This window comes from Tachyglossus aculeatus, chromosome 1 (assembly GCF_015852505.1).
Source record: "Tachyglossus aculeatus isolate mTacAcu1 chromosome 1, mTacAcu1.pri, whole genome shotgun sequence".
NCBI classification, from domain to species: Eukaryota; Metazoa; Chordata; class Mammalia; order Monotremata; family Tachyglossidae; genus Tachyglossus; species Tachyglossus aculeatus.
Genome location: NC_052066.1, coordinates 108,646,017 through 108,662,263, shown reverse-complemented (window position 1 = coordinate 108,662,263; position 16,247 = coordinate 108,646,017). Strand labels below are relative to the sequence as shown.

Here is a 16,247-nt window from a genome sequence, read left to right as displayed (position 1 = left end):
GTCTTAGACATTTCTGAGTATTCTTAGATGATTAAATCAAATCTCACCCTAATGTAATGGTTAGAATGATTCTGCACTTCACACAGTTCCTACTCCTAGAGATCATTTGACCTCAGCACATGCTGTCTGCCAGGTTAGCCTGTTTTCCTCAAAATTGGTCTGGGTAAAGCGTGGGCTTGCGGAAAAAAAATTGCACTATTTCCCTTTAGAACCAAGATGTTGTTATACTGTGAGATTTGGATATGCCACCCAATTTTATAATGCCAAGAGCAGAGTAGTCACCTGAGAAGGAAATGAACGAGCTTTTATTGTTGCATGAAGGGAGGGAAGAAACTGTCTTGTTCGCTATGGTGTTGTATTTTAAGATGGGACTTGCATCCACTAGACTGTAAGCTGGTTGTGTGCAGGGAAAATGTCTACGAACCCTGTTACATTGTACTCTCCCAAGCGCTTAGTACAGTGCTCTGCACACAGTAAGTGCTCAATAAATATGATTGATTGATTCCAAAAGCAGAGACCCAGTGGAAATGAGCATTTGAGTACCAGACCAAATGAAGACAAGCTTGCTAGGGGACGTCATCTCACCCCTTGTTAGATGATTCTCTGAAAGGGCTGGGTTGGTTTTGCGACTGCCCTGCCTCGATGAACCTTTGCTAAATTCAGTAAAGCCTCATTTGATTGACTACATTTATCTCTCTGTCCTGAGAGACAGTTTTTGTTTGTAGCAGCATATGACACTAATCATTCTGCATTCATTGGGATATATTCCTGATTATTTTGTCTCTACCCCAGCACTTAGAACATTGCTTAACACAGCAAGTACGTAATTAATACCATAATAATACATCTATATGATTTGCGAGTATGAATATATATATATATGCACATACAGGGAGCCGTGAAAATTAAACATTATTTTCTTTCTTAGCTGCAGGAAATGCATTTTGCCAGGCAGCAAAGCTCCACATGCAGCTCCAGAGCAAGCATGATTCTGCAACTAGTTTTGTGGATGCTGGGAATGCATACAAAAAGGCTGACCCACAAGGTAAGGCACGCAAGATACTTTGGACTCAAAGGTGCCCACCTGACCACAGAATTGTTTCCCACAGCCATTTTGCAGGAAGAGGCTCAGTGTGGCCAGGACTGACCATTTCATGTTTCAAGCCTGTGGCTCCATCCCCCACTATATAGTCCCTTTACAGACCCGAAATATATGTATCTGGTCTACAGCCATAGCCACTCTTGGAATAAAGTGAGCTACTAATTCCAAAAAGGATCACTGAGCTATCTCGTCCTTTGCATAATTTAGTGGATGAGCATTCATTCATTCATTCAATCGTACTTATTGAGCACTTACTGTGTGCAGAGCACTGTACTAAGCAGGTTCATGAGAGGCTTTCCTTCTAGTTCCCTTTCTGTGTCTGTTTTCTTGTCCTTTATATTTGTCAGGGTGGGTGACTCCTTGCCCCTTCTGCTCCTTAGGATTGTCTGTCGCTATCTCCTGCTTCTTCAAAACACATCTGAATTTGGCTCAAAGAAACAGGGCTTTTGACTTTGACCTCTCTTTCTGAAAATGCTTTCAATCATGCTGGGTCTGCCAGGCTTGAATCACATGGTGTACTGATGCTAATGGATCGATGATGTTGAATATGAGACACAGTGACCTCACCCCCTTTTTTGGTCATTATGACACATTGTGCCTTATGCTCCAAGTCTGACTTTTAAGGATACCAGTAGCTGAGGCCAAGAGAGGCAAAGCCAGAATGTTGCCCTATCTTTCCCTGTCCTCCCTCCACCCCCAAGAATTTTTCCTTATTGAAGTTCTTGTAACAACCTAGCAGAAAATGCTTTAAGTTTGTTTGACTGAATGGATTTCTCATTGTTTTTCTTAAACGCTTCACTTCAGAGGCTATTAACTGCCTAAATGCAGCCATCGATATTTACACAGACATGGTAAGCAACTGCATTGATTGCTTGGAGTTGGGGTGGAGATAGTAAGCTGGTTCCCCTTTTCCTTTGATCTTAAACGGATTTGGTAGGGATGGTTAAACCTGTGCCTCTCTTTACTATTTTCCTCCACAGGGAAGATTTACAATTGCTGCCAAACATCACATTACCATTGCAGAGATATACGAGACTGAACTGGTAGACATTGAAAAGGTAGGCGTCTTACAGTTCTTTGCCGAAGTGTAATCTATTTCATCAACAATGGTGAGTTTGAGCCTTCCCAGACAATAAAAAAAGCCTTTCCCTAGCATATGGAGCCATCTCAAATTGAGACATGATAGCAACTAGCCACCTCCCCCTACAATTAGATTCAGTCATTCAGTCGTATTTATTGAGTGCTTACTTTTTGCAGAGTACTGTACTCTTCCTCTCCCTACCGTTAGATCTTATGGAGGTTTCTTTCCCTCCTTTCATCTCTCTTGTGAGGTCAACACAGAGATGGTTTATTAAATCTGATGTTAAATGTTGAAGAAGCTGGCTTTAGGCAGTAACTGCCTTTTTCTGGACTGATTTGTTTCTATTCCTGCTTGTCTCTGGCTTGGCGACAGCCATCTTCCAAAGTGCAGCAGTCATGTACTTTCATTCATTCAATCGTATTTATTGAGGGCTTACTGTGTGCAGAGCACTGTACTAAGCACTTGAGGGAGTACAGTCTAACAATGAACAGAAACATTCCCTGCCCACAATGAGCTTACAGTCTAGAGGGTATGCACTTCATACCACTTAAGTGAGGCAGAGTTCCCAGCCTGGATATACGAGTGAGCCATTTTCACCAGTTTGTCTGGGTGCCATTGTTTTTCTCCTCACTCTCTTTAAGGGCTGTCTTGAAAATTTCTGATATCTGTTTCCCTCGGGAGGAGTGCAGGGAAGCTTTTATAGATCTGTGTCTGCATTTCACCTAATGAAATAACACAGTCTATAGGAACTTTTCTAATGATTGGTTTTGTAGTGATTAGCCGTCATTTGACTTCTACATTCCCCCCATTCACGAAGAGTTCATTCAGTGGTATTTGAGTGCTTACTCTGTGTGGAGCACTGTACTAAGCGCATGGGAGAGTACAATACAACAAGAAATAGACACATTCCCCATGTAATACCATCAGTCTGAAGCGACTTTGTTAAAATTGTCCAGTCTCTGCAGTGTGCCAGTTGCCCCAAACTACTAAAGTGCATAAGTAGTCCAGCACCAAAGTAGCCAGAAGTGATCCTAAATGACCATGTTGGCAGCTTCTTCCTTTCCTCCCCTCTCCCCATCTACCCCTCTTCCCCCAGTGGCAACATCTGTGGGAGAATGGGAGACACAGCTGACCTGGAGCTTCAAGGTACTTAGGAATTTGCAAAGAAATTAGTTGGACAGGATCCCTTCCCTCCAAGAGCGTATAGTCTGTGGGGAGCAAACATCAGGGGGAAGAAACAATTTCCATGTAAATACTTAATTACCAATGGTCAAAACCACCAGAACAGGAAGAAGAATTGAGGTCTACCTGGGTCTCCCATGGCAATGTTTTGAGCCCTCTCCAAATCCTGGATCCACTGAGCACTTTTCAGTGTTTTCCTGTTCCCTTTTGAATTTCTCTCCAAATCTCAGTGGCATCTGAGGACTGCCAGCCTCTTCAGGAGAATCAAGGCTCCTGAAGGGGTTCAGGATTTCAGTCTTGCCTGGTTTCCAGAAGCTGAATTGGGCTCTCTGGATGATTCGTTTCCTGTGCCCATTCTCCTCCAATTCCCTAGTGCTGATAGTGTGGAAAAGCCTCATTGTTATTTTTGATAGAAGTAAATATACTTCTCTCCTCACTCTCCTCGACTCCCTCCAGTCTGGCTTCCGTCCCCTACATTCCATGGAAACTGCCCTCTCAAAGGTAACCAATGACCTCCTGCTTGCCAAATCCAACGGCTCATACTCTGTCCTAATCCGCCTCGACCTCTCAGCTGCCTTCAACACTGTGGACCACCCCCTTCTCCTCAACACGCTATCTGACCTTGGCTTCACAGACTCTGTCCTCTCCTGGTTCTCCTCTTATCTCTCCGGTCGTTCATTCTCAGTCTCTTTTGCAGGCTCCTCCTCCCCCTCCCATCCCCTTACTGTGGGGGTTCCCCAAGGTTCAGTGCTTGGTCCCCTTCTGTTCTCGATCTACACACACTCCCTTGGTGACCTCATTTGCTCCCACGGCTTCAACTGTCATCTCTACGCTGATGACATCCAGATCTACATCTCTGCCCCTGCTCTCTCCCCCTCTCTCCAGGCTTGCATCTCCTCCTGCCTTCAGGACATCTCCATCTGGATGTCTGCCCGCCACCTAAAACTCAACATGTCCAAGACTGAACTCCTTGTCTTCCCTCCCAAACCCTGCCCTCTCCCTGACTTTCCCATCTCTGTTGACGCCAATACCATCCTTCCTGTCTCACAAGCCCGCAACCTTGGTGTCATCCTCGACTCCGCTCTCTCATTCACCCCTCATATCCAAGCCGTCACCAAAACCTGCCGGTCTCAGCTCCGCAACATTTCCAAGATCCGCCCTTTCCTCTCCATCCAAACCGCTACCCTGCTCGTTCAAGCTCTCATCCTATCCCATCTGGACTACTGCATCAGCCTTCTTTCTGATCTCCCATCCTCGTGTCTCTCCCCACTTCAATCCATGCTTCATGCTGCTGCCCAGATTGTCTTTGTCCAGAAACGCTCTGGGCATGTTACTCCCCTCCTCAAAAATCTCCAGTGGCTACCAATCCATCTGTGCATCAGGCAGAAACTCCTCACCCTCGGCTTCAAGGCTCTCCATCACCTCGCCCCCTCCTACCTCTCCTCCCTTCTCTCCTTCTACACCCCACCCCGCACCCTCCGCTCCTCTGCTGCTAATCTCCTCACCGTACCTCGTTCTCACCTGTCCTGCCATCGACCCCCGGCCCTCGTCATCCCCGGGCCTGGAATGCCCTACCTCTGCCCACCCGCCAAGCTAGCTCTCTTCCTCCCTTCAAGGCCCTACTGAGAGCTCACCTCCTCCAGTAGGCCTTCCCAGACAGAGCCCCTTCCTTCCTCTTCCCCTCGTCCCCCTCTCCATCCCCCCATCTTACCTCCTTCCCTTCCCCACAGCACCTGTATATATGTATATATGTTTGTACATATTTATTACTCTATTTATTTATTTTACTTGTACATATCTATTCTATTTTATTTTGTTAGTATGTTTGGTTTTGTTCTCTGTCTCCCCCTTTTAGACTGTGAGCCCACTGTTGAGTAGGGACTGTCTCTATATGTTGCCAACTTGTACTTCCCAAGTGCTTAGTACCGTGCTTTGCACACAGTAAGCCCTCAATAAATATGATTGATGATGATGATGATATACCAAATGGCCATTTAAACCACTTTTTGTATTCTTTTGTTTCAACAAGAGTCACTGATGCAATGTTCAGCCTATGCAAAGTGCCTTATTTTGTAAGAGGTACGGTGTGTTTATCTGAAAAAGGCTCTTCTAAAATTGAAGTAAGGTTTGTCATGGCAGTATAGGCAGAGTTTTTGGACACTTTTAAAGGCATTTATGTGTTCTTTATTTCATGGTAGTACCAAGATGGTGTGAAAGGATTTGATGATAAAATAGGGAAAAGGCTTCTATATCAGCCTGATGAAAACTCATTTCCTCTTGAAGTGACTAATTAAATCTTCAGTTTTGCAAATTATTCTGGAAAGTAGCCTCACCCCCACGTTCTTAGCCCAGTCCTCCTACCCGTTAATGAAGTTGGTATTTGCTAAGCGCTTACTATATGCCAGGCATTGTTCTAAGCACGGGTAGATACAAGATAATCAGGTTGGATACAGTCCATGGGCCAGTCGTTCATGGGGTTCACATCATTAATCCACATTTTACAGATGAGGGAACTGAAGTACAGAGAAGTACAGAGAAGTTAAGAGACTTGTCCAAGGTCATGCAGCCAACAAGTGGCAGAGCCAGGCTTAGAATCCATGTCCTTCTGACTCTCAGGCCCATACACTATCCACTAGACCACACTGCTTACCCAGGCTCTTTTCTGGGCCTCCTCTTCCCTCACTCTGATCTCTCCCACCCTGTCTTCCCCATGGTCCCATGCTTCCCCTCTGTTCTATATCTAGTTTTGAAAATTGCTTTTCTTTCCTACATCTCCAGTGCAATGGACTTCACTCCCGCTGCCACTTTCACCCCTCCAGCCCTTTCACATCTGGCAGTCTCCACCTTCTAAAGGCTGCAAAGTCTGCAGGCAAGACTGGGACAGCCTGGGAGGAGGGAAAGTGGTGGAGAGGAGAGTGAAAGAGAAGGTCACCTGCTGTTCCCCCACCCTTCTTTTCTGCTGTTGTGCCACTGCCCCATGGTGTGCCCTGATCCAGCCCTGTCTCCCTCCTCGACTGCTGTGCAGCCCCAGTTTAGGGAACCACCAGCTTCCAGCGGGGCTAAGCAGCAGAAGCCGTCATGTTGCAGCTGCAGGAAGAAAAAATGTTACAAGACTAGATAGAAAACAGGGGGCTTGGGAAGACGAAGGGGAGGTGTTTGCAGAGCAAGGAGGAGAGCCACAAAATGCCAGGAAGAGCAGGCTGAGGCTATACGTATTCGCTTCAGGCAGGGGCAGGGACAGGGCCAAAAAGCAGTCAGTCGTATACTTAACTTCTGAGGTTTCCAGAGAATGAATACCATGCCCCTGGGTAATGGGGGAAAATCAACAATGGGATGTAGAATACTCTCTGAAAACTACTTTGTAATGAAAAATAGATTTTCATGAGCAAGATGTTTTGAGACTAAACTTTGGGTTTGGTTTCAGGCTATTGCACATTATGAACAGTCAGCTGATTATTACAAAGGAGAAGAATCCAACAGGCAAGTTTTCTCTGTGGAGTAATCAGTCGAAAGCATGATGATCAACGTATTTTTTTTATTCTGTCCTGAAGCTTTGTGATTCTTGAGGTGCAGTATTTGACCAGCGAGGTCTATAAAATGACAGTATTGCAGAGGAAGTCCTTTCATTTTCCTCGGTTACTATTAGAATGTTACTTATTTTAACTCTAGCTCTTGATTCCAGTTCAGCCAACAAGTGTCTGTTGAAGGTGGCAGCATACGCTGCCCAGCTAGAACAGTACCAGAAAGCCATTGAAATCTACGAGCAGGTCAGTGCATTTGCCAGAATTGCTAATTCTAGTTCCTACTGTTTCCCACTATCTTGAAACGGTCACTCTTGTATTCATAGATTGACTGTACAGTTGTAAAAGTGGGCTTCATCAGTTCTGCCCGTTCCTATCCTCTGTTGGGGCCAGAATAAATTTAGTGTCCTAAATCAATCCATCACTCTGTGGTATTGAGCGCTTACTATGGGCAGAGCATTGTACTAAGTGCTGGGGAGAGTACAGTGCAGCAGAGTTGGTAGATATGTTCGCTGCCCACATGGAGTTTACAGTCCTAAAGTAGTCATGTATAGAAAGGAGCACCTAGAGCATGTTTTAATGTGCACTGTTTGCCAAGATGAGTGTGTCTAAACATCTCTGCTAAGCTGCTCTGTTCATTCAGTCATATTTATTGAGTGCTTACTGTGTGCTGATCACTGTACTGAGTGCTTGGGAGAGTACAAAATAACAATAAACGGACACATTCCCTCCTCACACCGAGCTTACAGTCTCAGTTCTCTTCACATCTAGGTTGGGACAAACACCATGGATAATCCACTGCTGAAGTATAGTGCAAAGGATTACTTTTTCAAAGCAGCCCTCTGCCACTTCATAGTGGATGAATTGAATGCCAAAGTAAGTAGCCCCTAAGCCAGAAATCCGAATCTGGCTTCTCCGTCTCTACAATGTACAGGCAGGGATATACTGCTGACTGCTTTGGGGAATCCATGGACTCCATCTGTGCTCCCCATATTCCCATTTCCTGAAGGGAGTTAGATTGCAAATGTATTTTATTTTAGGCTGAAATAGAGATGGCCGAGATGCACTATTAGCTCCTGACATGCCAGGGTGTGGGTTTTAAATGACATTTTACTGTTCCGTTTTTGGTACAAGTGAAGACACATGGTTACATAAAACAGTGTAAATTGACCTCTGGTTCACAATTTAACAGGATTACCATGGAAACTGATTTAAGGATGCCCTTTCATTTTCAGCTGGCTCTTGAAAAATATGAAGAAATGTTTCCAGCCTTTACGGATTCAAGGGAATGCAAATTATTGAAAGTAAGTAAAATTGATGTTAAAAAGCTAATGTAGCTGTTGTTGCAGTGCAGCCTGGTGGTTCCAGGACTCTGAGGCACTGGGTCTGAGGGTGTGACATCAGGTTAGGGGCAGGTTACAGCTTCTGTGTTCTTCATTTTCATTTAATTTTGACCTCAGATGGAAAATGATTCTCAAACAGACATGTGTCAGTAAAACTTTTAGAAGCCTGAAGCTAGCTGAGTGGGACATAAGTGCACTGTATTTAGAAAAAACTACTGAAAGCTAATTTTCTCACACTTATAGGAATGTTGACAGAAAAACAGAAGAATGTGTTTTTCATCTATTCCATTTCCACCATTTTCCCGTATTACTTGGCAATTTCTACTTAGACTGTGAGCTCCATGTGGAGCAGGGACTGCGTCTGACCAGATTAACTTGAATCTACCTTAGGGCTTGGAAAAGTGCTTGACTCATACTAAGTGCTTAACAAATACTGTAATAATCATCATAATAATAATTTGAGAGTTTATCACCTTATGATGCACTGAGGAGACACTGAGGAGTTTTAGGCTGCTGTTCTGATGTCTATATTTTTATGTTGTCAGAAATTGCTGGAAGCTCATGAGGAGCAGAACAGTGAAGCTTACACAGAAGCTGTAAGTAGTTCTTTTATTTTATACTTCTGCATCTGTAGCAGGTGCTTCAGAGTGGGAGTTGCTGAATCTATTATTCCCCCTGTTTTTTGATTACAGAAATGTTAGTGAACAGTAACACCAACAATATGCATCTCTCCTGTTGTAAGCAAATGTCTTGTTCAGAGAGATTCTTCTCACCCTTTAAATAGATTTCAGAAATAGCATAACTCAGTGTTATTACTGTTTGGCTGGCTGTTATTGCATATGTCCCAAATTGTAATACAGTGTAGCTTCTGTTTTAGATTTAATTTTTTTGTCCTGGTAGTTGTTGTGAATTCCTTTGACCTATGTGCTCAGAATTTCTCTGAATCCAAGCCAAGGATTTTAGAACACTTATCGCCCCTTAAAGCACAAAAATGAAACAACAGCAACAACAAAAAAGTCAACCCTTGAAAGAGCAGTCTAAACTTAAGCAATTGCCCTCAAATTCCCTAGCTGCCAAGGCCACTTCATTTCCTATCTCCTTTCTCCTCCACTTCCTTTGTTCCTGCTTTCCAAAGTACTAAGAAAGGAGGGGTGGGAACACTAAGGCCAGAAACTATCAGAGAACCAACAGGGTCTTCAGTCCCTCTTTGATTTTTCTCTGGTTTAAAATCTATGGCACGTGACTCCACCCACCTTACATCTCTTTTCTCCCAGTGCCCATTCAAGCTGAGCTTCCAGCTGCCTCTTATTGTGACTCCTGTAAATAAAGGAGACCCAGACAAAGGGAGGTAGGTAGACTGTTCAAGCGGAGAAGTACAGGGAAGTGAGCATCAGAGAAGCAGTGTGGCCTAGTGGAAAGAGCCTGAGTCTGGGAGTCAGAGGACCCGAGTTCCCCTGCGATATGTGTGACCTTGGTTCAGTTTAAAAAATTCTATTGAAAAAAAGTTCTATAGAGACAGGAGACAGGTGATAGGGGAGGCCAGGAGAGGGTGGGGATCTGTGATGGTTCCCCATTGGGGTCTTCAACTCAGGGTGTGGGGAGAAGAGGGAGTGAAACGATCGCTTTTCCCTTCTCTGTTCCCCAGCAGGGTGAGGTTAGATGGCTGAAGGTGTGAGCATCACTCATTCAATTCAGTTGTATTTATTGAGCGCTTACTGTGTGCAGAGCACTGTACTAAGCGCTTGGGAAGTACAAGTCAACAACATATAGAGACGGTCCCTACCGAACAACGGGCTCACAGTCTAGAAGGGGGAGACAGACAACAAAACAAAACATGTAGATAGGTGTCAGAATTGTCAGAGTAAATAGAATTATAGCTATATGCACATCATTAACAAAATAAATAGAATAGTAATAGAGTAATAAATCTGTACAAATATATACAAATGCTGTGGGGAGAGGAAGGAGGTAGGGGAGAGGAAGGAGGTAGGGCAGAGGAGGGGGATGTGGAGGAGGGGGAAAAGGGGGCTCCGTCTGGGAAGGCCTCCTAGAGGAGGTGAGCTCTCAATAGGGCTTTGAAGGGAGGAAGAGAGCTAGTTTGGCCGATGTGTGGAGGGAGGGCATTCCGGGCCAGGGGACGGCAAGGGGTTGACGGCGGGACAGGCGAGAACAAGGCACAGTGAGGAGGTTAGTGGCAGAGGAGTGGAGGGTGCGGGCTGGGCTGTAGAAGGAAGGGAGGTGAGGTAGGAGGGGGCAAGATGATGGAGAGCTTTGAAGCTGAGAGTGAGGAGTTTTTGCTTGATTCATAGGTTGACAAGCAACCACTGGAAATTTTTGAGGAGAGGAGTGACATGCCCAGAGTGTTTCTGTACAAAGATAATCCGGGCAGCAGAGTGAAGTATAGACTGAAGCAGGAAGAGACAGAAGGATGGGAGATCAGAGAGGAGGCATCCCAAGATTCCCCTTCCCTCCCTTCTCCCTGCAACCCCTCGAGGCCTCTCTGTCCCTGCAACCCCTCGGGGCCTGGGCTCCCCCTGCAGGGCAGTGACTCCTCTAATGCTAACCTTCTCACTGTACCTTGATCTCACCGCTGACCCCCCGCCCACATCCTACCTCTGGCCTGGAACGCCCTCCCTCGTCATTCATTCATTCATTCAGTACTGTTTATTGAGCGCTTACTGTGTGCAGAGCACTGTACTAAGCGTTTGGGAAGTACAAGTTGGCAGCATATAGAGACGGTCCCTACCCAACAGCGGGCTCACAGTCTAGAAGGGGGAGACAGACAACAAAACGAAACATATTAACAAAATAAAATAAATAGAATAGTAAATATGTACAAGTACTCGGTGAGGAGGTTAGCGGCAGAGGAGCGGAGGGAGCAGGCTGGGCTGGAGAAGGAGAGAAGGAGGTGAGGTAGGAGGGGGCGAGGTGATGGAGAGCCTTGAAGCCGAGAGTGAGGAGTTTTTGCCTGATGCATAGGTTGATTGGTAGCTATTGGAGATTTTTGAGGAGGGGAGTAACATGCCCAGAGCATTTCTGCACAAAGATGATTTGGGCAGCAGGTTGAACAGCATGAGCAGATTGAAGTGGGGAGAGACAGGAGGATGGGAGATCAGAGAGGAAGCTGATGCAGTAATCCAGTCGGGATACGATGAGAGATTGAACCAGCAGGGTAGCAGTTTGGATGGAGAGGAAAGGGCGTATCTTGGCGATGTTGCGGAGGTGCGACCGGCAGGTTTTGGTGACGGATTGGATGTGAGGGGTGAACGAGACAGCGGAGTTGACGATGACACCAAGGTTGCGGGCTTGTGAGACGGGAAGGATGGTAGTGCCGTTTCACAGTGATGGGAAAGTCAGGGAGAGGGCAGGGTTTGGGAGGGAAGATTAGGAGTTCAGTCTTGGACATACTGAGGTTTAGATGGGAGGCAGACATCCAAATGGAGATGTCTTGAAGGCAGGAGGAGACTCGAGCCGGAAGGGAGGGAGAGAGAGCAGGGGCAGAGATGTAGATTTGGGTGTCATCAGTGTAGTGATGATAGTTGAAGCCGTGGGAGCGAATGAGTTCACCAAGCAAGTGAGTGTAGATAGAGAACAGAAGGGGACCAAGAACTGACCCTTGAGGAACCCCTACAGTAAGGGGATGGGTGGGGGAGGAGGAGCTTGCAAAAGAGACTGAGAATGAACGGCCGGAGAGATAAGAGGAGAACCAGGAGAGGACAGAGTCTGTGAAGCCAAGGTTGGATAGTGTGTTGAGGAGAAGGGGGTGATCCACAGTGTTGAAGGCAGCTGAGAAGTCGAGGAGGATTAGGATAGAGTAGGAGCCATTGGATTTGGCAAGCAGGAGGTCATTGATGACCTTTGAGAGGGCAGTTTCAGTGGAATATAGGGGACGGAAGCCAGACTGGAGGGGATCGAGGAGAGAGTTGGTGTTGAGGAATTCAAGGCAGCGCATGTAGACAACTCGTTCTAGGAGTTTGGAAAGGAATGGTAGGAGGGATATGGGGTGATAACTAGAAGGTGAGGTGGGGTCAAGAGAGGGTTTTTTTTAGAATGGGAGAGACATGGGCATGTTTGAAGGCAGAGGGGAAGGAACCGGTGGAGAGTGAGCAGTTGAAGATGGAAGTTGAGGAGGGACGGAGCGAGAGATTTCATAAGATGAGAGGGAATGGGGTCAGAAGCACAGGTGGCCAGAGTAGCACTTGAGAGGAGGGAGGAGATCTCATCTGAGATTAATGCTGGGAAGGATGGGAGAGTAGCGGAGAAGGTTGAGAGCCAGGGGTTTGGAGAAGGAGGAGGAGTGACTTTGGGGAGGTCAGACCTGATGGATTTAATTTTATTAATGAAGTAGGAGGCCAGATCGTTGGGGGTGAGGGAAGGAGGAGGGGGAGGAACAGGGGGCCTGAGAAGGGAGTTAAATGTACGAAAGAGCTGACGGGGATGATGGGCATGGGTGTCAATAAGGGAGGAGAAATAGTTTTGTCTGGCAGAGGAGAGGGCAGAGTTAAGGCAGGAAAGGATAAACTTGAAGTGAACGAGGTTGGCATGGTGTTTAGACTTTCGCCAGCAGCATTCAGCATCTCTAGCATAAGAGCAAAGAAGGTGGACAGTGGCTGTGATCTAGGGCTGTGGGTTAGTGGTACGAGAGCGGCAAAGGGAAAGGGGAGTGAGGGAGTCGAGCTGAGTAGGGACGGTAGAGTTGAGAGCAGTAATCTGATCATCAAGATTGGGTAGAGAGGAAAGGGAGGCGAGGTCGGGTGTGAGGTGTTCAGAAAGATGGATGGGGTTGAGAGAGCGGAGGTCTCTGAGATAGTAATATGGATTTACAGGGGAAAGGAAAGTGAGTGAGGAGGCAGGTGAGAAGGTTATGATCAGAGAGAGGGATTTCAGAGTTGGTGAGGGTGGAGATAGTGCAGCAGTAGGAGATGATGAGGTCAAGGGTGTGGCCAATTTGGTGAGTGGGCGAGGTGGGGTGGAGCAAGAGGTTGGCAGCATCAAGGAGAGACAGAAGGAGGGCAGCAGAGGAGTCACCAGGGATATCCATGTGGATGTTGAAGTCTCCGAGGATCAGAGTGGGCATGGAAAAGGAGAGAAGGAAGGTGAGGAAGGGGTCATAATCGTTAAAGAAGTTGGTGTGGCCGGGGGGGGCGGTAGATGACGGCTACAAGAATCTGGAGGGGGTGGTAGAAGCGAATAGTGTGGGCTTCAAAGGAAAGGAAGGAAAGGGAAGGGGGAGGAGGGATTGTGCGAAAGCGACATTGTGGGGCGAGAAGGAAACTGACATCTCCTTTTCTGGTGAGTCTGGGGGAGTGGGAGAAGAAGAGGCTTCCACTGGAGAGAGCAGCAGAAGAGACCGTATCGTCCGGAGACAGCCATGTTTCAGTTAGGGCGAGGAGGAGTAGAGAGCTGGAAAGGAATAGGTCCAGGGTTCATTCATTCAATTGTATTTATTGAGCGCTTACTGTGTGCAGAGAACTGTAGTAAGCGCTTAGGAAGTACAAGTTGGCAACATATAGAGACGGTCCCTACCCAATAGCGGGCTCACAGTCTAGAAGGGGGAGACAGAGAACTTAACAAAATAAAATAAATAGAATAAATTTGCACAAATAAAATAGAGTAATAAATACGTACAAGCATATATACATATATACAGGTGCTTTGAGGAGGGGAAGGAGGTAAGGTGGGGGGGATGGGGAGGGGGACGAGGGGTGGAGGAAGGAGGGGGCTCAGTGTGGGAAGGCTTCCTGGAGGAGCTGAGCTCTCAGTACGGCTTTGAAGGGAGGAAGAGAGCTAGCTTGGCGGATGTGTGGAGGGAGGGCATTCCAGGCCAGGGGGATGATGTGGACAAAGCGGGGGTTTAAGAAGCCCGCCCTGTCTCTCACGTCCAAGGGACCCTCCACGTTGAGGGAGATTTCCGGATCCTGGGGCTGTCCCGGGAAGGTCGTGGTCTTCGGACTACTGCAGCTGTTTTCAGCCTGATGAAAGGAAGCTTACCTATAACGGAGAGGGGGTTCCAGAGGCCACACGTAGCAGCAGCTGTGGAGGGAGGGGGAAGGGTGAGAGGGGTGGGGAGGGTTTGCATTGGGATGAGTTGGCGGGGGCCTAGGCGGGGAGAGTGGGAAGAGGGGTGGCGATGAGAAAGGAGAACTGGGATGGTGTGGAGGAGGGGAGGGAGGGGGCTGGGAGGGAGGAGTTGAGGTTTGGCTCTGGTACAGAGGGATCCTGGGTAGGGGTTGAGGGGGAGGGGTGGTGGGGGGGGGAAGGGAGGGAAAAAGCTGGGTGGGCAAGGGGAAGGTGAGGATTGGGAATGGCAGTTGGGAGCAAGGGAATTGATAGTTCATGGTGAGGTCAGCAAGGTAAATGACAGCACAGCGAGAGGTTAACCATTGAAATGCAGAAGCAATAACACAGTAGCAATGATATAAGTAGGTGATGGCATCACAGAGGGTAGTCAACAACATGCTATGGCAATGCCACTTCAATACTTTATTTTTTTTTATGGTATTTGTTAAGCACTTACTATGTGTCAAGCACTGTTCTAAGCGCTGAATTGAAGGCACATCTCCTCCAAGAAGCCTTCCCTGACTAAGCCCTCCTCTCCTATTCTCCCACACTCTTCTGCGCCACTCCTGCATTCATCCTCCCTCCCATCCTCACAGTGCACACGGTTATATCTGTATATATTTGTAATTTATTTATTTATTTATTTATCTCTCTGTCTCACCCTGTAGACTGTGAGCGTGTTGTGGGCAGGAGTGTAACTGTTCGTTGATATATTCTACTCTCCCAAGCATTTAGTACAGTGCTTTGGACACAATAAGCGCTCAATAAATATGATTAAATGAATAACCATGAATTTATGAAAAGATAAAGGGATGAATTTTAATTGGGTTGTATGTTGACTTTGGAACAGTAAGGGAGGCAGTGTGGTCTGATGGAAAGAGCACAGAACTGGGAGTCAGGAGACATGGACTATAAGGTCCATGTGGGCAGAGAACAAGGCTACCCACTCTATTATACTCTCTCCCATGCACTTAGTAAAGGGCTCTGCACACAGTAAGTGTTCAGTAAGTATCATTTATTAATTGATAGTATCAGCCTTGTCCCTGCTGTGTGATTACCCTGTGTGGATAATCATTTACCTTATCTGTGCTTCAGTTTCCTCACCTATAAAATGGATATAATATCCCTTTTATATCCAGCGTGGCTCAATGGAAAGAGCACGGGCTTTGGAGTCAGAGGTCATGGGTTCAAATCCCGGCTCTGCCAATTGTCAGCTGTGTGACTTTGGGCAGGTCACTTAACTTCTCTGGGCCTCAGTTACCTTATCTGTCAAGTGGGGATTAAGACCGTGAGCCCCTGGTGGGACAACCTGATCACCTTGTAACCTCCCCAGTGCTTAGAACAGTGCTTTGCACAAAGTAAGCGCTTAATAAATGCTATTATTATTATTATTATTATTATCATCCTTGTTCTCCCTCTCTCTTAAACTGTGAGCCCCATATGGGACAAGGGACTGGGTCCGATCTGGTAGTTTATTATCTACCCCAGCGCCTAACACAGTGCTTGCTTCATAGAAATCACTTAATAATTACTTTTGTTATTATTATTATTATTTACAAGGGTGACTCAGTTCTTAGCAAAAACACATTTTGTGGTATGTTTTCTCCCCTTTGTCTCCTCTGCGTATTCCCCCTTTATGCTACCCATTGCTCCACTCAGTAAAATAGTTCTCCCTCTTGTGCGTGCTTGTTAAGGAGATAACTGAAAGGAGTCAGCTGGAGAACAGTCATGTTTTCTTCTGTCCCATCCTGTCAGCAATTGGTGTTCATTCATTCATTCATTCAGTCAATCGTATTTATTGAGTACTTACTGTGTGCAGAGCACTGTTCTAAGCGCTTGGAAAGTACAGTTTGGCAAAAGAGACAATCCCTACCCAACAGGCTCACAGTCTAGAAGGGGGGAGACAGACAACAAAACAAGTAGACAGACATGATTACTATCAATATAAATAAATAGAA

The 16,247-nt window shown here is 46.4% G+C and overlaps 1 protein-coding gene across 1 annotated transcript in view; it reads left to right on the top strand.

Moving 5' to 3' along the window:
• NAPB (NSF attachment protein beta) overlaps positions 1-16,247 on the top strand; it is a 44,413-nt gene that overhangs the window by 21,055 nt on the left and 7,111 nt on the right. The window contains exons 3-10 of the mRNA XM_038757674.1: positions 929-1,045; positions 1,907-1,953; positions 2,083-2,160; positions 6,790-6,845; positions 7,048-7,132; positions 7,658-7,762; positions 8,122-8,190; positions 8,775-8,825. Coding sequence (XP_038613602.1) covers positions 929-1,045; positions 1,907-1,953; positions 2,083-2,160; positions 6,790-6,845; positions 7,048-7,132; positions 7,658-7,762; positions 8,122-8,190; positions 8,775-8,825 — 608 coding nt within the window. The remainder of the gene's footprint in view (positions 1-928; positions 1,046-1,906; positions 1,954-2,082; positions 2,161-6,789; positions 6,846-7,047; positions 7,133-7,657; positions 7,763-8,121; positions 8,191-8,774; positions 8,826-16,247) is intronic.